We start from the raw sequence: 25,362 nt of genomic DNA on the forward strand, positions 1-25,362 counted from the left end.
CAAGAGACTCTGGAATTCCTTCCTAAATACCACCTAGCTCCCAGCGGTTTTCATCATATCTAGCAAAGCGCCCCGACGTGAAGCTATGTGGTGTTGGTGCTCGTGCAGAAATTGTGGACCCTCCATTTCACACCCTTCCAGCTTTCACTCCATTCCGCCAGGTGACGCTGCGCCTTCAATCAGGCCTCCTGAAAGTAGCGTGTCAATCTTAATGCGCTATGCACTCACCATCGGGAAGTAAGGCAAGGTGTGTAGAGACAGACACGTGAGAAAGAGACAAAATAAACTCCGAATGCTGTTAAAACGCAATAAAACGAAGTTACGTTCATGATCGAGTTACTTCGTTAGATCGCGCATATTGTGTAAACAAAAATGGGTTCCCTAAGATAGAGCTCTAACTGCATCAGCTGAAAGAGCGTAGTGTGGTAGTAAACGGACAGGTCACCAGGCAATCAGGTACGCGTGCTTATCTAGATGAGGGATAACTGTTTGAACACTTAATTTTCTTTTTTACGAGTTAATTGATAGCGCACTTACGCATTCCATTACATTATTGCTGACATGCCAAGCCTCGATCCGCAGACGCGTGTCTTCCTTCACTTGTCTTCAAAGACTGCACATTCCTAGAATTTTGCGTGTATCAAGAGTTAGGATACTTCAACGTTAGGTTACGCAGCGGTTACCTTGACATAGTTCTTCATTTGTGATAACGCAATCGCAGGTTTGCGACAATGCTGAGAGTCAGCTACGAGCGACCCTGTCAGTGTGAATGCATTAGTGAGCCACGCATTTGGCCACTGGGCTGCCATTTCATAATTAAAACTGACGCCAGCGTCTGAATTCATTCAACCGCAAATTTCTACGCGTAAGATCTTCGTGTAAGATCTACGCGTCCATTTGAAATCGCTAACGCATGCTTCGTATACGTCGATGAATGAACCAAAACCAGGCGCAGAACTCCTGCTCTCAAGTTGCCCTTTACGGTGTATCGCGGTCGTAGATGACTGTTTTCTCAATTCATTTTTCTTGGTGATGGCCGAGGGACGTGACGTGCTCTCACAATTTTCTCCAGGTTCTCTGATGCACATCCTGGTGATGGATCGTCCGAACCGGCATCTGGCCGATCTGCTGCTCAGTGCCCAAGTGCTGGCTGACAAGTGTCGTGACGGGGAAGACGTCGTCAACGTCTGGGTGAGTGTGCATATTTCTCAGCATATCTGCATCCTGCGAGTGATAAGAAAAATCGTACCTGTATGCTATATTGAATTCCTCCTATTTTCAAGAGTTACCTGACTTTTCCCTTCCTACACTCTGAGTTAGCTCTCGTGTGAAATTATAAAGCCGTAAGCATGCGCAGTGTTTCTCTTCAAAGGAGTCTGAGAAGTAAAGGTTTGTCGCAGCGCCCCCACCCCTATTAAAGAGCCCCTAAACCACACTGTATTCAAGGGCAAGAGGGTAGCTTCTTTTTCGCCTTCGCAATAGCCTGCAGGTCACTTGTTCGCTCTTATAACACATAGAATACCAGCACTAAACCTCGAGGCAGTCAAGGTTTCGCACTTTTCGACTACACGCAGTTGTCACCTCTTGCACAGGCGCAAACGCAGAAAACGAGTTGAAACCCGTTTATTGCGCGTGATAGCCTTGCGAGACAAGGCGAAACAGACATGCCACTTCACAGCAAAGCAGGGTAGGCAGCAATTCACCACGGATATTTCTCATGAGCATACATCTGGCGTCACCAATTGGGCTAAAGAAAGTGGAAATGCCAAGAGAGAATGACATGCTCACTTTGTGTTTACTTGGAGGCTGTTTATGGACCCTTTAAGGGAATGTATTGCACAGGCTTTGCGCCTTTGACATCTTAGGCTACTGGGAGGGGGGGGGGGGGGCGTTGAGGGGCTAAGCTTTGGCTTTCTTCGTTCGCGTGCATGTCTACGCATATAGCTTCCTTTACTATCAGGGAAGAGCACGCATGGCGCGTTCTTCAAACGCGGACCTTATCCAACCCTTCCCTACTCGCCCACCACCAACCCACCCCACCTTCCTACCCTCTGTTCAATGCACCGAGGGCTAATCTACCTCACATTCTCCTGGCCTATCTGTCATCTCCTCCCCCCGGTGCCACTTGAAACCTGGGAGAATTCGGAGACTTAGGGACACTCCTCGGACTTGGCAAAGCAGAATATCACTGCCAGGCGGGCTTCCAGCGTCATGACCTTATTCATCATGAACGTTTGAGCGTGGTGGGGCTGCGCGGAGACCCAGACAACATGGGAGGTTTTCGAGTCCTCTGCAAAAAAAGCTTTTAGACTCGGCTCGACTTACAGATATACGTTTTTTACCTGAGTCGTCTTGCTCTATATCTGGAATATCTTATCCGAGGCTACGTTGAGAGTGCACTAACTGAAGTGGGCCACATAGCATTCTTCTCCCTTGAATAAACAACAAAACTGCAGTACGGTGCAGCCACACGGGTGCCGATATTCCTCACTTTTACTGCCCAATAAAACAATGCAGACTGTTCTATAGGTATAGCTCACCAATGCGTGAAAAGTCCGGTAAATACTTGATGAAGCTATATCTCTAAGCACCATATTAGTGGGAGAACGAATTTTTTTTTTCTGAAATTTTCTTACTTTTTCTGGCCATACTTTCTTTCTTACCATACCTTTGGCGTCTCTCATAATCATATGGTGGTTTCTGGAAATGAAACCTTACATATCAATGATTCTTGCCATATTTTTGTGCACTGCCACACTCATTGCTTTTTTTTCCCATGTAGCGATTCTCATCACTTTGATACAACTGAGTTGCTCATCCACCAGATCACGCATTCGTGTTTTTAAAATGCGCTTTCTCTTTCACTTTCACCACGAGGAGCTCCTCTCACAATATTCAAACTCAACTGACGTAGGTGTTTTTTTTTTTTTATGGCAAAAAACAATCTCATTGCGAGGACTTAGAGTAGTTGTTCCGTTCGAGCCGAAGTCACCTCCAGAATATGCAAAAACATTAACAATCATTCGGATGCGTGGCGTTGCCAGGCAACAAATTATGCTCGAAGTGTACATAAAACGTGGCATCTCGGTTGCCAGTTGAGTTCATCACAAGCAGAACCGCAAATTATCAGTTACTTTAATCGCAGTGTGTACGTTTATAGGCGTTAAGTGACGCTGTTTTGTCTCGTATAAGCAGAAATGTGGTTTAACGTCAGTGCAACAACATACCACCTTCAAAACGTTTCCAACCTTGCTGCAACACCCCGTAAGATTGCTGTGGAATCGTCTGGTCTTTAGGAGAAATTCAATTGTGGTGGCTAACTTGACTACTTGCCGATGTGACAACCTCGATTTTTATTTAGCTGTGGATCGCTCATTAGCATCTTCAAAATCTCAGCCTGCACTCTTAGCAATAATGCCACCTGTGACTATCTTTCGTGAGCCGTGACTGACGACATTGATGTTTTTTCTGAAACATGCACGATAACTTTTTTTTAGATTATTACACTCTCTCCGAGAAGTTGCCAAATGCGTTACTCTGAAAAACAGAGTTAACATCAATCTTTCAATGGTCAAGTCAGGCGTCGCCAAGAAGAGTCAAATACACTTTTTCTTACTTTTTCTGGTGGCGGCGCCATCTCATTCTACTGTTCGAAGGCCCCCATAGAAAGCCCTTGCGAATACAGTGAACTATCGCGTTCTTCTTTTCAGGCTGTGTTCTTTCGATGCGCTTATACTTACGCCATCGACATTATTCGTGTGACGTTACACTTCTGGATTTGTCTGTAAAATAAGAATGTCTGTCTGACTCACTTACTCCCACACTTCGTCATACAGAAGAATGCCCGTTCTTTCCCTCAGTCAAGTTTTGCTGTCGCGCGCGCGATCATCTCATCTCATCTCGTGCAGTTTATTTTTGAGTGTGCAAGCGGTAAAGAAACAGGGTATCTCTGGGCAATAAGCACTGTAGTCATCATCCACTTGTCTTGTAAAAAATGTGTGGCTATAAAGAATGTGGAGGCTTGGTGAGACAAAATGTTATATGTGCAGTACCAGCAAAGTTCAGAAGGCGATGGCGTGGCTAATCTGTCATCACTATAAGACCAATAAAGTCCACTAGTGTTGAAGATTGGGCGAGTTGGTTCGTCGTACGTGAACTGGTATAGCGCAATACGGGGAAGAAGAAACGGCCGAGAAGACCGACACAAGAGGACAGAGCGCTGACTTCCAACTGAGCTTTATTGTCAAACTGCATCAAATATGTAGACCGGCGCAAGCATACAAAACCACCCTAACGCAACGACAAGATTACACACAACATCGCACCGTCACATATAACAGATTCATAGACGGTTATCCTGATTAAGGAAGGCCACTTCACGTTCAGATAAAACCAAAAAAGGGGCGCTAACACACGTGATGCCAGCTCTTGCTATACAATGCGTTTTTTAATTTCCCGAGTTAATTGTGACGGGTGCTTTTTTACCACTTCACATTGATCAAACATGGGGGAACATCCACAATCGCGGCAGTGAATTCCAATGTGGCCCTGGATTGCTTTGTGAACATTATAATGGTGCTCTTTTAGCCTTTCATTAAGGCAGCGCCCCGTTTGGCCGATATACCTCTTACCACATGAGAGTGGAATCGAGTAAACAACCCCTGCTACACACGGCACAAACCGAGTTTTGTGCTTGGTTGAGCAACCAGTGGTACGTGATTTGAGAGGATTGACTGCTTTGCAAAGCCGCTGTAACTTATCCGGCGCTGAAAACACCACTTTGACGCTACTTTTCTCCCCTATCTTTTTTAGCCGGTGGGAAATGTCATGCACGTAGGGTAAAACTACGGGTCTTTTTCGGTCATTAGATTCCGGCAGAGCCTCGGAGTTGCAGCCTTTCTTTATCTGTTTTAATATCTTTTAAGCTATAGATGCCAGTAGGATAGCTGGGTACCCAGCACTCAAAAGCCTTTCAGCTGGAGCTGCAAAGCTGCGCTGCATGACATGATGACATGATTTCCTAAGAGGATTGATGAGACAAAGATATGTGATGCTTCGCTTAACTAACTTGGAATGGGAAGAGTCATAGTGTAAAAGAGGTTTTCCAGTTCTAGGTTCAAATAGCCAGCACACATGGTCAGGTGAAAGAATCAAATTCAAATCTAAAAAGCTTAAACTGTTGTCAACTGACATCTCATGAGTCAATAAAAGCGGTTTAAAACATTCTTTAAAAGTCATTACATTAGTTAAGCGAAGCATCACAAATCTTTGTCTCATCAATCCTCTTCGGAAATCATGTCATCATGTCATGCAGCGCAGCTTTGCAGCTCAAGCTGAAAGGCTTTTGAGTGCTGGGTACCCAGCTATCCTACTGGCATCTATAGCTGAAAAGCTATTAAACAGATAAAGAAAGGCTGCAACTCCGAGGCTCAGCCGGAATCTAACGACCGAAAAAGATCCGTAGTTTTACCCTACATGCATGACATTTCCTACCGGCTAAAAAAGATAGGGGAGAAAAGTAGCGTCAAAGTGGTGTTTTCAGCGCCGGATAAGTTACAGCGGCTTTGGAAAGCAGTCAATCCTCTCAAATCACGTACCACTGGTTGCTCAACCAAGCACAAAACTCGGTTTGTGCCGTGTGTGGGGGGGTTGTTTACTCGATTCCACTCTCATGTGGTAAGAGGTATATCGGCCAAACGGGGCGCTGCCTTAATGAAAGGGTAAAAGAGCACCATTACAATGTTCACAAAGCAATCCAGGGCCACATTGGAATTCACTGCCGCGATTGTGGATATTCCCCCATGTTTGATCAATGTGAAGTGGTAAAAAAGCACCCGTCACAATTAACTCGGTTAATTATAGGAGAGCATTGTATAGCAAGAGCTGGCATCACGTGTATTAGCGCCCCTTCTTTGGTTTTATCTGAACGTGAAGTGGCCTTCCTTAATCAGAATAACCGTCTATGAATCTGTGATATGTGACGGTGCGATGTTGTGTGTAATTTTGTCGTTGCGTTAGGGTGGTTTTGTATGCTTGCGCCGGTCTACATATCTGATGCAGTTTAACAATAAAGCTCAGTTGGAAGTTAGCGCTCTGTCCTCTTGTGTCGGTCTGCTCGGCCGTTTCTTCTTTCCCGTAATGCGCTATACCAGTTCAAGTATAAGACCAATAAATGCGTACAATATGTATACAGAGGAGGAACAAAAGAGTAGTCTGATCCCGCGTCGAGTACTGTGAAGTTGTCAACATTAGAACAAACTATAGCTTTGTTTCGACATGCATGAAACGCAGCAGTTTGTTTTTCTTGACACGTATTTCTCTTGCGCAAACTATTTCTAAGCCTTTTATCTACGTATGGGATAGCAAACTGAACGCCCGTCTGGATAACTCATTATTTTACCGTATGGTGACAAAATGTACACGACACTTTGTCACCTTTGTCCTGGTCAGAAGTGCGCTACTTCGCCATACGGAAAAATGATCAGTCACCAAGTAGCCCAGCTCTCAATCTTGTTGGTCTGGTTAACTTTCCTACTTTTTTCTATCCTTCCTCCTCCTCCAAATGTAAGGTGAGAAAGAAACAACTCTAATAAGATCTCCAAGTATATTGAAGGCTGTTTAACAAGCACCTTATTAGGGTTCAGTATAAATGCGACATCTAGCCGGGATGAACAAAGCAAGTGCAGGAACCGCATCGTAACAACGCACATAAGTAGCTCCGAAATGCAATATATATATATATATATATATATATATATATTATGAGACCACGTCCGGTACGGCAGCAACCAGGTTATCCTTTTTAATCCAGACGCACGAGCCAGAGAGCCAGCCCGCGTGACATACGATGATGATCACTACAATGGTTTGGTCATACAGATGAAGATGAAGTACATAGTCAGCGCTCACACTATTTTCCCCCCTTCGCGAAAGAGGGCAGCAAGTTAGAAAGAGTTGGGACGCCGAATATATCGTTTCAGTCGGGAGACGTGGGCGATCTCGGTGTGGCGGCGACGACGATCAGAAGCCGCGTTGACAGGAGCAACGCGATAGTTGACTTCAGATGTTCGTTCCAGGACGGTGTATGGACCGAGATACCGGTGAAGGAATTTTTCGCAGAGCCCAGGTACACGAACAGGTGTCCACAAAAGGACTTCGTCGCCTGGGCGGAACACAACAACTCGACGCTTCGCATCAATGTCGATTTTTCTCTTGTCCTGAATGGTAGCAGTGTTGGCACGGGCGATTTTACGGCAGCGGGCGACGCGAGCGGCGAACTCTTCCGGGAGAGATGAAGATGGATTGGAAGATGTGGACAAAAAGGTGTTGTCCAGAACAAAAGTCGGTGCACGGCCATACACGAGAAAAAAAGGGCTGAAATTCGTTGTACGCTGTATGGCAGTGTTATATGCGAACGTGACAAAAGGAAGTATTGTGTCCCAGTTTTTGTGATCTGGTTGCACGTACATAGAGATCATGTCGGACAAAGTTCGGTGAAAACGCTCAGTCAGACCATTAGTTTCTGGGTGATACGCTGATGTGGTCTTGTGAATAGTGTTAGAGGCCTTTAAGACTTCAGCAAGGACATGTGAAAGAAATGTCTTGCCACGGTCACTAAGGAGCACACGCGGTGCGCCATGTCGTAAAATAATGGCGCGAAGGAAAAAATCGGCTACTTCAGATGTAGCACCAGATGAAAGAGCTGCCGTCTCCGCGTAGCGAGTAAGGTGGTCTACGGCAGTAACAATCCAGCGGTGACCGGCTGACGTAAGCGGAAGAGGTCCGTATAAGTCTATGCCCACAAATTCAAAGGGAGTGGACGGGCACGGCAGTGGTTGCAGTGGCCCTGCGGGAAGAGACGTGGTACGTTTTCGGTGCTGGCATGACGCGCAGGAAGCGACGTACTTGGCGACAGAAGTGGAGAGGCCAGGCCAAAAGCAGCGAGTCCTGAGGCGGTCGTAGGTCTTGTGGAACCCTAAGTGGCCAGCTGTCGCATCGTCATGAAACGCTTGTAGAAATTCCAGACGAAGTGAGCGAGGAATGACGGGAACCCATTGGTTACCGAGAGGATGGTAAATTTGCCGACACAATGTTCCCTCTTGAAGCTTGAAACGGGCAAGTTGCCGTCTTAGGCGGCTGTTTGGAGCACGCGATAAGCCAGTGAGCCGATCGATGATTGTGCGGCAGTAGGTATCGGCATGTTGGAGCGAGGCGAGATCTGTGGACGAAAGAAGGTCCGCCGAGGCAACTAACTGTTTCGAAGGAGCAGCCGTCTGTTTGGTCACTTTGGCGGGCGGTGACGAACAGATGGAAGGTGACACTTCGGCGCTCTGCAAGAGCGGGCAACGGGACAAAGCGTCGGCATCTTGGTGTTCTCGGCCCGACCTATATGTGACGCTGTAGTCATACTCTTGCAATCGTAGTACCCAACGGCCAAGGCGTCCCGACAAATTTTTGAGAGACGATAACCAACACAGAGCATGATGGTCAGTCACTATTGTGAAATGCCGGCCGTATAAGTAAGGACGAAACTTTTGTATGGACCACACGATGGCGAGACATTCTTGCTCAGTGATGCTGTAGTTTCGCTCAGCATGTGATAGAGTACGGCTCGCGTAGGCCACGACTTGTTCTTCGGAAGCGTGGTTCCGCTGAAGAAGGACAGCACCGATGCCAAGTCCACTTGCGTCAGTGTGTAGCACAGTAGGTGCTGCAGGGTCGAAATGGCGAAGCACTGGCCGTGATGTGAGGCATCGCTTGAGGGTGTGAAAAGCAGCTTCGCAGTCATCCGACCAGACAAAGGGTGCGCTCGTGGTCAGAAGTTTGTGTAGAGGAGCCGCAATAGTAGCGAAATCACGTACAAAGCGGCGGAAATACGACGCTAAGCCAAGGAAGCTGCGGAGGTCTTTTTGTGTGGTTGGTGTAGGAAAGTGCAGCACCGCGGCAACCTTGTCGGGATCGGGCTCAACGCCATGTTTACTGACGACGTGACCTAATACTTTGATGCTGTGACTGGCAAACCGACACTTCTTAGTGTTGAGCTGGAGACCGGCCTTAGCTAAACACGTGAGGACTTCGTCTAGCCGTTCCAGGTGCTGTGAGAAGCTCGACGAAAAAAATGACAATGTCGTCCAGGTAGCAAAGGCAGGTCTTCCATTTTAATCCCCGCAGTACCGTGTCTATCATCCGTTCGAATGTGGCTGGGGCATTGCACAGGCCGAAAGGCATTACATTGAATTCAAAGAGCCCATCTGGGGTTGCAAACGCAGTCTTCTCTTTATCAGACTCGTGCATTGGAATCTGCCAATAACCGGAGCGCAAGTCAAGACTTGAAAAGTACTCGGCACCTTGTAAAGTATCAAGAGCGTCGTCAATGCGAGGCATTGGGTAGACGTCCTTACGAGTGATTTTGTTGAGTGATCTGTAATCAATGCAAAACCGTACCGAGCCATCCTTTTTTTCACTAGTACGACAGGAGAAGACCATGCGCTTGTCGAAGGCCTGATGACGTTGCGCGCGAGCATGTCGTTGACTTGTTCTTCTATAAGCTTGCGCTCAGAAGCCGACACACGGTAAGGGCGGCGGCGAATCACACGGGATCCGTCGGTGTCGATACGAAGGGCGGTCACTGTTGTTTGACCCATACCTTCGGAACAAACGTCAAAGCAAGTTTTGTGCTTCATTAATAACGCTAGCAAGGCATCCGTTTGCGTTGGGTTGAGATGTTCACACAAAGTGGCCTTGAGAGCAGGAAATGCATCTTCCGCTGGCATACACTTTGAGGATGACGAAGCAGATGAACCAGTGACGACACAAAGGGGTGCTTCTTCGGTAATGCTGGCAACAGTGGTCCCCTTAGGCAAAAGAAGTGGTTCTGGCGTCGTGTTGCAGGCCGTGATGCTTGCATAACCACGGGAGAACCGCACTAAACAAGATGCGATGGTGATCCCTCGAAAAATGCAGCGCTGGCAAGGAGCAACCACAGCGTCACCATCTAGAATGTCACGTGACTTGATCGTAAGGACACGTTCTCGTCCGGGAGGCAGGAGGAAATCCGCAGCTGTCACAAGGTTGGGCGACGAAAGGTCGGCAGCCGAAGAAAGCTCAGTGTCCGTAATACGAATGAGGGGCCGACCACACGAAATTACAGCAGACGCCGCTGACAAGAAGTCCCAGCCTAAGATTATCTGATGAGCGCACGAAGACAGCACAGCCAATTGTATGTGATGACGGATTCCATCGATGAGAATACGAGCAGTGCACAACCCGGTCGGGCGAATTGGACTGTCATTAGCACCGCATAACATGGGACCGGCATAAGGAGTTTGCACTTTACGCAGGCGAAAACACAATTCACGATCAATTACCGAAATTGCGGCTCCAGTGTCTATAAGGGCGTCAACAAAAACACCTTCCACAGAAACAGGCAGTAAATTAGCTGGACGAGACGGAGGAGTTGTAGCGTTCCGACGACAAGCAGTTTCCCCTCCAAAAACTGCACCTTCTAGTTTTCCGAGTCCCGAGAGATCGGAGCGGGACGCAAGGGTGATGACGTACGCCGAAACGGTGACGGAGAACGGCGGCGAGATGAACGAGACGGATGAGGCCCAGCATGAGACCGTGGAGGGGAGGGCGACTGACGGAAGGTGGATGGATACGGGGCGGGATCGTATTCATCGGGTCGCGGGGAAAAGTCTCTCTCGTAAGCTGAGTAACCACGTCGTTCATCCTGCTGACGGCGGCGGCAGAAACGGGATATATGACCCCTTATGCCACAGTAGAAGCAGATGGGGCGGGGAGGACGCCATGTAGAATAGTGGCGTGGCCTTGGCGCTTGCGTTGTCATCGCAGCCACATGGTCGCATCCGACGTCCGCAGGCACGGTTGGAATTGGTGCAGGGGCCCGCGATGCAACTTCTGCGTACGAAGGCACTGGGAAGCGCACAGGAGACGGGGCATGTGCAGCGCTTGTCATTGATGCCAGTTCGTCCTTGATTATCTCTCGCAGGTTGGGAGGAGGTGTGTGGACATACGCAACGGTAGGGTTGCCTGGAATAAGGCCGTGAAGTTCTTCTCTGACAATTGTGCGGATAAGGGCCCGCAATTCATGCTCTTTGGTAAAGCGAGCGTCGCAGGAGGCGTGTGGAAGGCGCATGGAATGAAGCGCGTCCAGGCGTTGGCATGTAGTAATGACGTCCCGGACGGTAGTCGGATTCTGAATCACGAGAGCATTGAAGGCCACAGAGTTGATGCCTTTCAGTAGATGTCGGACGCGATCGGCCTCCGTCATGTCATTTTGTGCTCGGCGACAGAGAGCCAGGATATCTTCAATGTAGGACGTATACGATTCGTCGTCCCCTTGAATGCGGGTTGCGAGCTTCTGTTTCGCTACTACAGAACATCCTGCAGACGTGCCAAATACCTGACGGAGATGCCCCGTGAAGGCCGACCAATTGGAGAAGTCGCTCTCGTGGTTGTAATACCATGTTTTAGCAACGCCATCGAGGTAAAAAGGAACGTAGCGCAGTTTGTGCGCCTCGTCCCAATAATTACAAACGCTGGTTCGATCATAACTGTCGAGCCATTCTTCGACGTCTTCGTTGCGAAGGCCGGAAAATACCGGAGGGTCTCGATGAGAGGTACTCACGGTGTAGTGAAGCCTAAGTGGCTGAGAAGGAGCGGTTGCAGCAGTGGGCGGGTTGGGTTCTGCCATTGCTGTTGCTTGAGGGCACAACCGTCGACCAGACCGGAGCTCCAGGGGTGACGGGTAGAGCAGGAGGACGTGGGAACCAAAGCACGCTCCACCACTTATGAGACCACGTCCGGTACGGCAGCAACCAGGTTATCCTTTTTAATCCAGACGCACGAGCCAGAGAGCCAGCCCGCGTGACATACGATGATGATCACTACAATGGTTTGGTCATACAGATGAAGATGAAGTACATAGTCAGCGCTCACACTATATATATATATATATATATATATATATATATATATATGTGTGTGTGTGTGTGTGTGTGTGTGTGTGTGTGTGTGTGTGTGTGTGTGTGTGTGTGTGTGTGTGTGTGTGTGTGTGTGTGTGTGTGTGTGTGTGTGTTGGTGCGTGTGTGTGTGTGTGTGTGTGTGTGTGTGTGTGTGTGTGTGTGTGTGTGTGTGTGTGTGTGTGTAAAAGAAAGCCTTCCGCCTTTATGAACTTTCGGCTGCACGGAGACGAACACTCAGACAAACTTGTGTTAATCGTTTTTCTTCTGAACTGACCAAGTGGGCCTGCAGGCCGGCAGACAGCTGAACAATGTCAACTCTGTCGCTCTTGCTTTTGGTAAACGTTCCAGTTCTTGCAAAGCAAGACACATGTGAAAACTAACGATAGAACAACGAACCCGTATAGACAACTCGAGCGTCTGTCTGTGTTCATGCTCTGGACAGCATCGCAAGCAGGGCGTTTTGACAGCTAAGCAAGAACTAATACCAAGTCATACCAGTAACGGAATGATGGATTGATAGATGAGCGGGCGGGCGGGCGGATTTGGCTGTTCTCTTAGATCAGGCGGCAGCTCATGCCACCTGGCCATAAAGTAAAGTACTATCGCTATGTGTTTAGAATTGAATATCACTCGCACCTTGATGGCGGCCACCAATCAGTTTTTTTATTGTAACTTTCACAACCATGTAACAAAAAACTTCGCAAACACTTGTTTGGTCCCATAGCCTAACTGGCTAGTAGAGGGACCAATTGTGTGACATACCTACATACTTGCGCAAGCGGTTACACAGCGACAAAGGACATCAAACTGGATACAATGTTTAAAAATAGAATAAAGCAAAAACACATGATTGAATTATACAAAGAAACATAGCGCAGAACATAGCTACTTTTAGCGCAGAATAATATTAGCACTATAATACTAATCATAATAATAATAATAAATATACTGAATGACTATGCAGACGTATTATTTAGAAAGTTCGCATGAAGTACATGCTTCACGGCAAATGGAAAATTTCTAGCCTCTTTCACATCAGTCGGTATCGCATTCCATATGAGAGCGCCGTGAAATTCTATGAGCCTTCGACCGTAGGCATTTCTGGCTACTGGTAAATTAAAACAGTGATTCGCTGCAGCTCTTGTACAGCGCGCGGGTAACGTAAAGGTGCTTAATGGGAATGGGTCATCACGTTTTATTATCCCATGCACTATATCAGCAACACTAGACACGTGAACAGAGTCCAGTGGAAGTACACGCATCATTTGAAACAGTGGTTTTGCAGTATCCGTCCTGTTTGAGTGTGTAATAATCCGGACTGCCCTCTTTTGCAGGCGGCTAATACATTTCAAATGAGTTTTATATGTGCTGCCCCACGATGCTATACAGTAGCTCAAGTGACTGTGCACGAATGCAAAATATAGGATGCGCAAAATTGATGCGCCAAAACATTCACGGGCTTTTAGTAGCGTGTGACACCCATATGCTAGCTTGGAGCATGTCTTTTCTATATGCGATTTCCAGTTCATGTCCGAGTCAAACATGACCCCTAAGTACTTAAACGAGGCTACTGACTGTAGCAGTGCCGTATCTAAAACCAACTTGAAACCTGCAAAGTCGAGTTCTTTTTTCCTAGAGTGAAAGACAATGTATTTAGTTTTCTCTGTGTTGATATTAAGGTGGTTTCGTTTAAACCATACTTGTACTCTCTGTAACACTTCGTTAATTTTATCTTCAATGTATCTTAAGCTGTCACCAACAAAGATTAGTGCCGTATCGTCTGCGTACATTAAAGCTTCTGAATATAGTAGGATGGAGGGAAAATCGTTAACGTACAGGGAAAAAAGAGTGGGTCCAATAACTGAGCCTTGTGGTACCCCATTGAGTTACCTTCTTTATTGAGTTACCTTCTTCTCAATACCATTGAGTTACCTTCTTTCTGGTTATTTCTACCCATTTAATGTCTATTTTGGCTTCACTGTAGCCAAACTCCAATGCTTTGAAAAGTTTCGCACCATAATCTTGGACTAGATAGGGTGGGGCCCTTTACAGAACATTATCAAATGCTTAGCCGTTTCCTTCTACTTTTCACACGCACTACTACCGGTAAGTCTTGGTCCGCAATACTCCCAATGTGGCCTCGAACAGCAGAGAACTACCCCAATAATAATCGTAGATATCTTATTTAGCAATTTCTTGCTTGTAAGTTCAGTAGGTCTCTAGTGATGATTTTGTAAGCATTCCAATCTTCCGCATGTCCCTTTCTGTTTCCTTCACCTTCTTCTAAAGCAATGTTTCCTTTTGGCTTGGTATTCTGCTGTTGTGTAAATAGTCGGCAATTCTCAAGTTTGTTTTTTTCATTTACTATCAACATTCTTCATTTACAAGTCTACCTATATACGCCACGTTGTTTAATTTCCAATCTTGCTTGAACCACTCATTTCGTGCACAATACCGCATTGCCGAACGTGAAACCCGGGAACAAGACACCTTTGAAATCCCTCTAACAACGTCCATCTATTGTAGTTCCACAGTGCCCTATTTTTCATTACAGCTGCATTCCTGCCACCCAGAGTCATTACGTATCGTTCGTGCTCTCTTAGATACTCTGCCCCGTTGTTTATGAGCCCAAATATTTGTATTTATCCACTATTCCTAGCGTGACTTCCTGCATCTTATGCTCACTGCTTTCAATATCAATAAAAATTATAACTGCCAATCTTTTCCTACTGAACTTCAAATTTACCCTATCTCCTTCATTATCACAGATGTCTCGATTATTGCTATATCATCTGCATACATCAATACTGGTAATGACTGTTCAACGTGCTTGCTTAGCAAAAGAGAAGCTGAAGCCGAGTCAACTCCTCTCTAATTTGGCTTCTGGTCACGGGAGATACCGCACAAATAACAAAGGTGGCGAAGGACATCCCTGTCGAAGCCCGCGTTGTATCTCTATCGGTTAGGATACCAATTCCTCCCATTTCATATCGCGTCCGCAAAGCGAGACACCACCTGCCGTCTACAGGAGAAAGCAAAAGCCCCAAACTGACTTTTGCAAACTTATTGTGCATTCGTACTCACGAAAACCGCAATTGAGCGTGCGTGAAATTCGTCGTACAACAATGCTAAGCATATCTCCCCGCAAGAAAGTTCCCAGGAAGGTTCTAATCGGTGTGCTTATAGTCACCATCTTACACGTCATAGTGGACTGATTATGATGCTCCACCGTTGACCAAAATGTCCCATGTTGGAATCTTCGCCGTGGCGGGCGCATTTCAGTGAAGGCGAAACGCAAGAGGCTCGCGTGCTTTGATTCAACCGCAATTTCAAAAAACCACAGGAGGACAACAATTTCGGAGAACTCCACTGCGGAGTCTCTGATAATGTGACCTTCGTTTTCGGATGTATACCCCAACACTTTTTATTATATCAGTGATCATATCAAGTGGACAGAAAAGTAGCCTGTGTCGTTTCTGAATTCGATGTCCGTTTCCCGAAACTATCTTGCCGGCTTCGTAAAAACTGGAATAGCGTTAGGAGGGCGGGTGTCCGCTTAGTTGTCCCTCTCAATGTGTACTTTCGGTGTCAGAACGCAACTAATGTTTTATTCCCTACGCAAACTTTGTTAAGCGACAAAATTTGTACTTGGATAAATATAAATTATGCCATGAAGAGCTTTCCATGAAACAGAATTTTCGCCTTTGTTCTTAAGCGTCCGCGGCTCAATTGTTTTGCCCTACTTATTCATGCACCTCTTGTAAAGGTTAGCTTGGAGTACAGCGACGACCTCGGGTGCCGGTTTTCAGAGTATTCGCGAACTTTAAAATTTGTACTTTATACTGCAGCAATCTTTTTCAAATTCTCTTTTGTGAAGACAGCTTCCTGCCTGTAGACCTATTCCGTATTTGTAAATAGCTCTAGACGCCGGCGGCATACAGCGGCGCTTGTAGCGACATCGTGGGGCGTGGGCTCCGTCCAGCCTAACGCTCACCACCACTCTTTATGATCACATAGCAACTTTCACAGCAGCTGCAAAGCTGGCTGCGTCCTCAATGCGTCACGATAAACTTCCGCGCTACCTCGACGTATATAACAGCGCTTCGTTCGTTTGCGTATCTGTCCCGTCTTTTGCGCTCTCACCCATGTCGGAAGTACCAAACAAGCGAAGAAATCTATTGATTTGCTATGTATACTTTCAAAGCAACTCTCTTGCGTGGTTCCACAAATTACCACGCGGGGGCGATGGATGTCCGCGAGTCTCGATGCCAGTTCCTCTCTCTTGACAACTTTCCTTTATTTTCTATTTCTGTCGCAGCTCAAGCTCCGGCCCAGCGGCAAACTCAACGTCCAGGTTCGCCGCTTCCGCGAGGGTGAAGGTACGCTTGCACAATAATTTACAAATTTCATTCACACGTGAACAAATCATCTTCTTGCGTAACATTTGTATTACTTTATTCAACATTATAGAATTTTCGCTTTATTTTTAACTGTTCATGTATGACTGTCTGGCATGTTGCTGGTTCGCCAAATTGTTACCATGTTGGGGCCTTGTCAATTTTATTGGGCATCCAATACCATACTCCTACTCCTTTTATCCGGAGAAAAACACGAATGAATTGATTAATAAATAATTGATAAATATTTCGTTGTTTGAAATATTTATTGATTTATTGATTTATTTATTGAATTATTGATTGATTGATTGACGGATTGATAGATTGAGTGATTGAGTGAGCGAGCAAGCGAGCATAATTGAGAACCCTCTGTGAAAAGGTGAAGGGAAGGGGGTGATGTTGCCACAGGTTATCCTGGCAGACCTGGCGGGTCATTACTTCGCATAAGCGTCTCTTTTCGTCCAGTGTATCTGAGCGTGAATTAAATAGCAGCTACTTTCTTGCGATTCATCTGCACAAGTTTATTCACCGCATCTGTGTGATAACCATCTTTACTCCATATCATATATTATTTCCTCCCTTTCGGGGCAAAGGCGCCTACTGAATCCTGACATGGTAGTCTGTATCCCCAACTTCATAGCATACAGTACACAGTGGCGAAGAAGCGCCTTTCACTTTAGATATCCGAAAATCAGGCTAACCTGTCTATAGAATGCACTGCATCTGTCTTATAGCGAATGCGCTTAACAGGAGAAAACCTTTACTGGTGGTCTGCAGAATCTTTTATGAAAGAAGGAACGAGATAGGAGAAAAGTCGCAGTTACAACTTATGACCAATTTTTATTCCTCAGATATCACGAACGTTTGCACACCACTGGGGAAGGAGTAGTATTAAGAGAAGAAAATTACGCATGTTGAAATACACAGCTTAAGCGAAGAAATACAGGATTTCAATATGTAATAGAGGGATCTATGGCAAACTCACACACATTTGCCTCGCATCGTTCATTTCAAAAAAGCTTCATGCATTTCATAAGCCCCTTTTTTTCTTACATCTAACCATTGCCTCGTAATAAATAAATAATGAGTGCTCTTATACTTGCTACAGTTACCAAATGGCTACACACCAACCCACGCAAGAGATCATTCTGATGTGGTCGTTAAGGCGATCCCCTCTGCAACCAAATATGGTTTTCTCATGCACCCGTGTCGACATCTGTGACCCTGGCTTGTGCTTAAACGGCACATTGCATGACCACCGGGACGTACTCCAGCGGGCAGGCGATGTTAGAAACCTGCCTCTGCATTGCATTAGATGTAGGTGCATCCGTAATTCCATGCCATGAAGTATAATTTTTAGATGAAGATATAAGAAGAAATATGAAATTCCAGAATATTTTTAATTTAAAAAAGAAACACGGCAATGTGTCGTCTGTGAGTGATCACTCGGTTCCAGACAGATAAAAAAAAATCGCGTTTTCAGCATGCTGACGCAAGATGCCTTGCTAGTACGCAGCTTTATTAATTTAGTTGAAAGGCTACATATACGTTATTGCTTAGGAGATATTATGCGAAAGCAATTAGAGTTACTTACTTGCTCGTCGGCATTATAGTTTCTCGGCCCCACCACAATGGTCTAGTGGCTAAGATACTCTCTTGCTGTCCCGCAGGTCGCGGGAATGAATCCCGGCTGTGGCGGCTGCATTTTTGATGGAGGCGAAAATGCTGTAAGCCCATGTGCGCAAATTCGGGTGCACGTTGAAGAACCTCGGGTGGTTAAATATTTCTGGAGTTCTCCACGAGGGCGTCACTCATAATTGTATGTTGATTTTGGGATGTTAAGCCTGACATCTCAATCAATGAACATTATCATTTTCAAATCAGAGTTGACCTTCTCGAAAAGCAGCACGCTGCCAAAGCGACATACAGTGCACTTAACTGTGTTCGGTCAAAGTACACGTAAACTTGCTCTTGTGACATAGGTGTCATTTATGCTGGCGCCCCATCGATTCACTGGTAAGAACTAGAAATACTGATGCAGGATTGGCGAAGGTAGCAGCTTTTTCCAAATCTTGCTCAACCAGTTACTAGCTGGAATACGCAGTTAAAAGCCAAAGCCAACGATCGTTAAAAATACAATTAATATTTATCATTAGAAGCCGCAGCCATGAATCATTGGTCAGTTTTGGAAATTTATTGGAAAAGGCCTTTCGGTATCGCATAAACTGACAGACTAAATTAGAGGTAATGGGTTCTTATCTGCCTCACAGCATTAGTGAGTGAATGAATTTTTCGTGAGAAGGTAAGTTATACGCATTCGACTTCGTTCTTAGCTTCGCACGGTTACTTTATGTTTCTGTGCGTTTCCAAATTGACAGCCTATTTAGGCGGCCATCGTTCCGTGCACAGAGAACATGAAACGATCACCATCATCATCATCATCATGCACAGACACACACTCTTTACCTCTTCATCTTCGTCATCTTCTGATTCACTACCAGAACAAGTGCGCTGATTTCTGCTGTTAATAAATCAATAACTGTCATGGCCCAGAGAGTAATTGTAGAGATAGAAAAAAATAAAGGGGTGAAAAGAAAAAGAAAAAAAGTATAGAGAAATCAGAGAAGAAAACCAGAAAAGACAGAAATATAAGGTAACAGACAGACACACAAAAAACAGATTCAAAAAGGAAGAGTCACGCGGGAAAACAAAGAACAGAGACAAAAAAACAAGAGATGCAGAGAGAGAGAAAGTAAGAAAGGAAAGACAGGAAAACCGTAATGAGAAATAACTAGAGAAACACGGAACAATACAGAGACTATGAACACATAAAAAATCACAGAGCAAGAGAAAAAAACAAGCCAAACCACCTATCTCTGCACTTTTTAAGGTTCGGCATCATTAGTACGAAGCTGACCTAATTTTTTTTTCGTACCACCATCATGATCGACGGAGGTTGGGAAAGGACAGGGGTTAATCTCCTTTTTTCCCACCTAGCCTGGAAGAAGCTGCGGGACTTGAAATAAACTTTATTCATTCATTCATTAGTATTTTAAGCAATGCGTCCACCTCTTGGTGAAAGAAAGTGTTGCCTTGTTGCGGCATGCCAGAAAACGTTATACAATATTATTGCACCGTTCAGTAATAGTTCTTTTTTTTTCATCTAGGAAGCTACTGACAACGCATGTTGATACTTTCGCATGGATGTGGCGGCAAAGAAGGCTAAAGTAAGACTGTCTAATGAGAACTCTGTATTGGCAAAATTTAGGCCTAGAAAATGAGAACTCAGCGTACAAGCAATGCTCGCTGCACACTGATAGCGGCGATCACAGGAATCGGCCGACAGGAATCTGAATGAGGGATTAACTACAGTGTATTTTATCTATGAATGATTGAAAATGGCTGCATCACCGCTGGAGCTTGTGTTAGAGCCCATACTTTCCCATGGTAGAGTTCACCGTACTCTGAATTGTTGAACACTTTTTGTAAACACATATCAACCAGTCTTGTTCGAGAAGCTCCTAAAACATTACGCTGCTGAATGATAGTCACATGCGACCGATCCCATCAGTATTAGACCAATTAGAGTTGAGGTCCTAGATACAAAAACCTCCGTACGTTTATTATAGACGCCTTAGTGAAGGGCCCCGGCCAATTCAACCATCTGGTGTTTGTTAACGTGCACTGACAACACCACATACACAATTCCTCAGCATTTCCCCATTGAATTGCGACCGCCGATGCCAGGATTGATCCCGAAACGTTCGCGTCAGTAGCCAAACACCGGAGCCACCTATCCACAATGGTGAAACTACTCGATCATATCAATGGAGATCAGCACGCATGGAAATGTAATTTAGAAAACGCCATCTTGCATTGACCCTGATACCGCTTGTGCTTACTCGTCATTTTTTTGTTGTTGGCTTGTGCAGCCACTCCTCTCGAAGAAGAACCAAAGGCGGCCGGCGGCATCACCCGCCGACGTGGTGCCATCAAGCACCAAAAGGTCTTCGAGGTCAAAGGTCACAAGTTCATCGAGAAGTTTTTCCGGCAACCCACCTTCTGCGCCTTCTGTAAGGAATTCCTATGGTGAGTCGATGCCAGACTGTTGTATTCATCACTTTGAACTGGTTCGCTGTGCGCAAGGCTTTTAGTGAACTTCACCGCCTTCATGACGTCTCCAGGCTGAAGAAGGCATCGTTGATGAACAACTTGGCGTGCTTATTCGCAGCACCTATTATAGTGACCGTACTTCAAAGTTTGGTATTGCGCAAGTGAGCTGCACATTCTATAAGAATAATATGAATATTACTGCTGCTATTTCCTATGTTATCACGTGAGTGCTAAGGACAAACATGAAGATATAAGCAGAGAGTGAGCTGTGAACTACGATAGAAAAGAGCACGACGTTCACCTATACCACTAAACCTCGTTATACCGAACACGATTAAAGTGAATTATCGGCTATAGCGAGCTAAAAGCAACGCTTTGTTGGCCAAACGTCATTTCACAGTCATTTGTTTGCCTAGAAAACTCAAGTATTTTATTGCTGCCGCGATATGAGCTATGACAAAACCGTACTTCAAACCTGGAAACTACCATAAAAAGCAAAACAATCATAACAAGAGAACAAGACATTGCATAAAGAGGTGGTCGTGAGAAGGGTAAGAGCGCACTGAATACGAATACACAAAGGACACACACACACACATACCACTACTTTCAACAGCTTATTTTTGTGATCACAACACTACTTATAGGGCACAACGATGAGCACAACTCCTGCGCAGAAGTAACCACAACATTACTACGCATCATAACAGACACCAAGGAAATCACATTCCTTCTTCGTCAGCGCGATAGAAGGCATACTAACACACCTGTCACCCAACTTTTCAATCTCTCCTGCCTCTATTAACTCGCGTGTAAGCTGATTCCTATTTATTGACAAAACCCTCCACGTGTCGAACAGGTGCATACAACCACACTTTTTACAATGTATTGCTAAGAACCCACCTGCCCCGTTTTTTACATTGTATTGATTCTCACGCAGCTGGTCATTCAAGCAACGACCGGTTTGTCCGACGTAGCAGCGACCACAAGATAGCAGCAGGCAAAACACGACACACTCAGCGCACTGAGCAAACTTAATTTTGTGATTAGTTTTGCATCCACGATTTTCGTTTGCATTTCTCGTCGTAATCTTGCACAACCTTTCCAACTTTCCAACTTGTTTCCTGTTTGGCGCTGAAAAGAGCACGCGCACAATATCTTACAATATATATATATATATATATATATATATATATAAATATATATATATATATATATATATATATATATATATATATATATATATATATATATATATATATATATATATATATATATATATATATATATATATAGAGAGAGAGAGAGAGAGAGAGAGAAATACAACGGTTCAGCTGACGCTTTATTCAAGCAACAGCAAGATGGCGCCGATGATGAAGAGGAACGGGGCGAAGACTTACGATGGTTGTTGACAGATGAGGAAGATGACGTCCAATGAATTCTTACACTAATTTCCCCCGTCGACGGAAGCGGCCAGCGTGGCCGTGAATTACGCTGGGGAACGTATACGATAAGGCTTGAGACGCGAAACGTGCACAATCTCTGTCCCGCGGCAGCGTTGGTCAGTGGGGACATAAACAGGTGTGACAAGGTAGTTCACCGGTGAGGTCTGTTCGACAACTTTGTAGGGGCCAAGATAGCGTGACTCAAGCTTTTCGCATAAGCCAGGCGTTCGCGCAGGAGTCCACAGAAGTACATCGTCGCCAGGGCGGTAGAGAACGACGTGGTTAGTGGCATCGTAACGATGTTTGCGATCTTCTTGGCTAGCTTCGGTGTTTACACGGGCAAGACGACGGCATCGAGCGACACGGGACAGAAACTGGTCACAAACGAATGTTGAAGAGTGACGGGGCCAGAAAAAAATGAAACGTCGAGTGGTGATGTCGGTTGGCGTCCGTATACTAGGAAAAATGAAGAATAGCCTGTGGTTCGTTGAACCGACGTATTATATGCATACGTGACAAAGGGAAGTATGGCATCCCAATTGCGATGGTCCGGTCGGATATACATGGACAGCATGTCACACAGCGTGCGATGAAATCTTTCCGTTAAGCCATTGGTTTGCGGGTGATAGCTAGATGTTGTTTTATGAACTGTTTTTGATGCTTGAAGAACTTCACTTAGCGTGCTTGAAAAAAATGCCTTGCCCCGGTCACTCAAAAGAACACGAGGGGCTCCGTGACGTACGTAAATAGCATGCGAGAAGAAAGTTGCTACTTCCGAAGCAGTTCCTGAAGTGATCGAGGCCGTCTCAGCGTACCTGCTCAAGTGATCAACTGCGGTGACGATCCATCTCTTGCCGTCTGATGTATATGGGAGGGGCCCGAAGAGGTCAATTCTGACGACAGAGAACAGCTCTGATGGACAAGAAAGTGGTTGTAGGGTCCCGACTGGAGCAGTTGTGGGCCGCTTGCGGTGTTGACAAAGTTCGCACGACGCTATATATTTAGCTACCGTCGTGGAAAGACCTGGCCATAAGAATCGACTGCGGATGCGCTCGTATGTTTTGTAGTAACCCAAGTGTCCGGACGTCGGGTCGTCGTGGGAAGCGCGCAGAACTTCAGTGCGTAGTGCGCGTGGTACGACGGGAACCCATCAGTGGCCTTCCGGGTGGAAAATGTATCGATATAGCACATCGTCCTCCAACTTGAATAGTCGGAGTTGTTTCTGGAGCCTGGCATTAGGAGAAGATGAAGCGCCGGTAAGCCGACCGATGATGTCAGTGCAGTAAGAATCGGCTCGCTGGTGAGTAGTAAGTACTGACGGACGGGTGGATGAAGGTAGGGAAGAAACGGCTGATATCGACGAGGCGTCCTCCGTATAGCCAATTTGACAAGGGGATGTGACGTGCGCCGAAAACTGCGGCAAAGGGCATCGTGACAAAGCGTCGGCATCTTGATGTTGTCTTCCAGTCTTGTAGATGACGTCAAAGTCATAAGATTCGTCAAAGTCACAAGTTTTTGATTGCGGACAACCAGCAAACAGCATGGGGGTCTGTCACAACAGTAAAATGTCGACCATGTAGGTACGGACGAAATTTTTGGATAGACCAGACAACAGCCTAGCACTCTTGTTCGGTTATCGAGTACCTCTTCTCTGCAGAGGTCAGAGTGCGGCTTGCATACGCGACAACTTTCTCGCGAAAGGCATGGTCGCGCTGGAGGAGTACGGCGCCGATTCTTTGTCCACTAGCATCAGTGTGTAATATCGTAGGTGCCCTGTCATCGAAATAACCAAGCACCGGTGGGGATGTCAGTGCCTGCTTGAGTTCTTGAAATGAGGCTTCGCATTGATTATTCCAATCGAAGGAACCGGTACTGGCAAGGAGCTTGTGGAGAGGAGCGGCAATAGTGGCAAAGTTGCGAATCCAGCGGCGAAAGTACGATGCGAGTCCAAGAAAACTGCGTAGTTCTTTGGAGCGAAAGGGTCACGGAAAGTTGAGGACTGCGGAAATTTTGTCAGGATCGGGCTGGATGCCATTATTACTAACGAGATGTCCTAGAACTTTTATAGCTGTGTTGCCAAAACGGCACTTCTTTGTGTTTAGTTGAAGTCGAGCATTGGAGAGACATGTGAGTACTTGATCTAGGCGTTGCAGATGATCAGCAAAAGTGGAAGAAAACACGACGATATCATCGAGGTAGCATAGACAAGTTTTCCACTCGAGGCCACGAAGAACAGTGTCGATCATCCTTTCAAATGTGGCGGGAGCATTACATAGGCCGAATGGCATTACGTTAAACTCGTAAAGACCGTCCGGCGTAGAAAAGGCTGTCTTTTCTTTGTCTGCTTCGTCCATTGGTATTCGCCAATACCCGGACCAAAGGTCAAGGGTGGATAAGTGTTGGGCGCCTTGCAATGAGTCAAGTGCATCATCTATACGGGGTATCGAATATACATCCTTTCGGGTAATCTTGTTGAGCGCGCGGTAATCAACACAAAATCGTACCGATCCATCCTTTTTTTGTACTAACACAACGGGCGATGACCAAGAACTGGTAGAGGGTCGTATGATGTTTCTTTTTAGCATATCAGTCACGTTCTCCTCGATGATTTTGCGCTCTGCCAAGGAGACTCGGTAGGGACGACGGCGTACAACAGTCTGACCGTCAGTGTCAATGCTATGGTGCGCAACTGTGGTCTGTCCTAGTGCCGAAGCATTGGCGTCGAAGGAGGCCTGGTGTTTTGTTAGCAAATTTAGCAACGCCTCGTGTTGAGAAGCAGAAAGGTCAGGATTTATCCCGGGAGCGAAGGAGGAGGAAGTAACAGACTGGGCCTGTTGTGGCTGAGCTGTCAAGGCGTCAAGAAAGACCAAAGATACCGGTTGGGTATCCACATAACATGACACTGCAGAACCTTGGGGTAGGAGGACAAGCTCTGGGTAGAGTTCAGGCCAGGGATTATCGCAGCACTGTCTTTGAACCGCACCAGGCTGGAGGGGACTACAACGCCGCGAGCTAGACAGCTGCTGGAAGGGGTGATAAGGACGTCACCATTGGCAATATTTGGAGACGTGATGGTGATGAGTTGCTCCTGACCCGGGAGCAGTATGGATTCGGAAGCTGTGAAGAAACGCAATGGTTTTTCGTCGACGCGTTCGCTGCATTGATTGGTCTCGGTCATTTTGACTACACGTTGACGGCAAGAAATTAATGCAGATGCTGATGAGAGAAAGTCCCAACCTAAAATTGCTTCATGAGCACATGAAATTAAGACAGCGAAGGTGATGTGATGACGAATACCATCAATGAAGACACGCGCTGTACATTGGGCCGATGGTCTAATTATTGCTCCATTGGCCCCAATCAAAGATGATCCAAGGTAGCGTGTCTTCACTTTCCGCAATCGAGTACACAAGTCGGCACGCA

General features: G+C 46.0%; 1 protein-coding gene across 2 annotated transcripts in view; it reads left to right on the top strand.

Moving 5' to 3' along the window:
• The window catches only part of LOC119164664 (putative protein kinase C delta type homolog), a 385,680-nt gene that overhangs the window by 22,223 nt on the left and 338,095 nt on the right, over window positions 1-25,362 (top strand). For both annotated transcript variants that reach the window (XM_075874212.1, XM_075874211.1), the window contains exons 3-5: window positions 1,073-1,191; window positions 16,303-16,363; window positions 20,314-20,470. In XM_075874212.1, the coding sequence (XP_075730327.1) occupies window positions 1,081-1,191; window positions 16,303-16,363; window positions 20,314-20,470 (329 nt within the window). In that variant the 5' untranslated portion in view covers window positions 1,073-1,080. The remainder of the gene's footprint in view (window positions 1-1,072; window positions 1,192-16,302; window positions 16,364-20,313; window positions 20,471-25,362) is intronic.

This window comes from Rhipicephalus microplus, chromosome 9 (assembly GCF_043290135.1).
Source record: "Rhipicephalus microplus isolate Deutch F79 chromosome 9, USDA_Rmic, whole genome shotgun sequence".
NCBI lineage: Eukaryota > Metazoa > Arthropoda > Arachnida > Ixodida > Ixodidae > Rhipicephalus > Rhipicephalus microplus.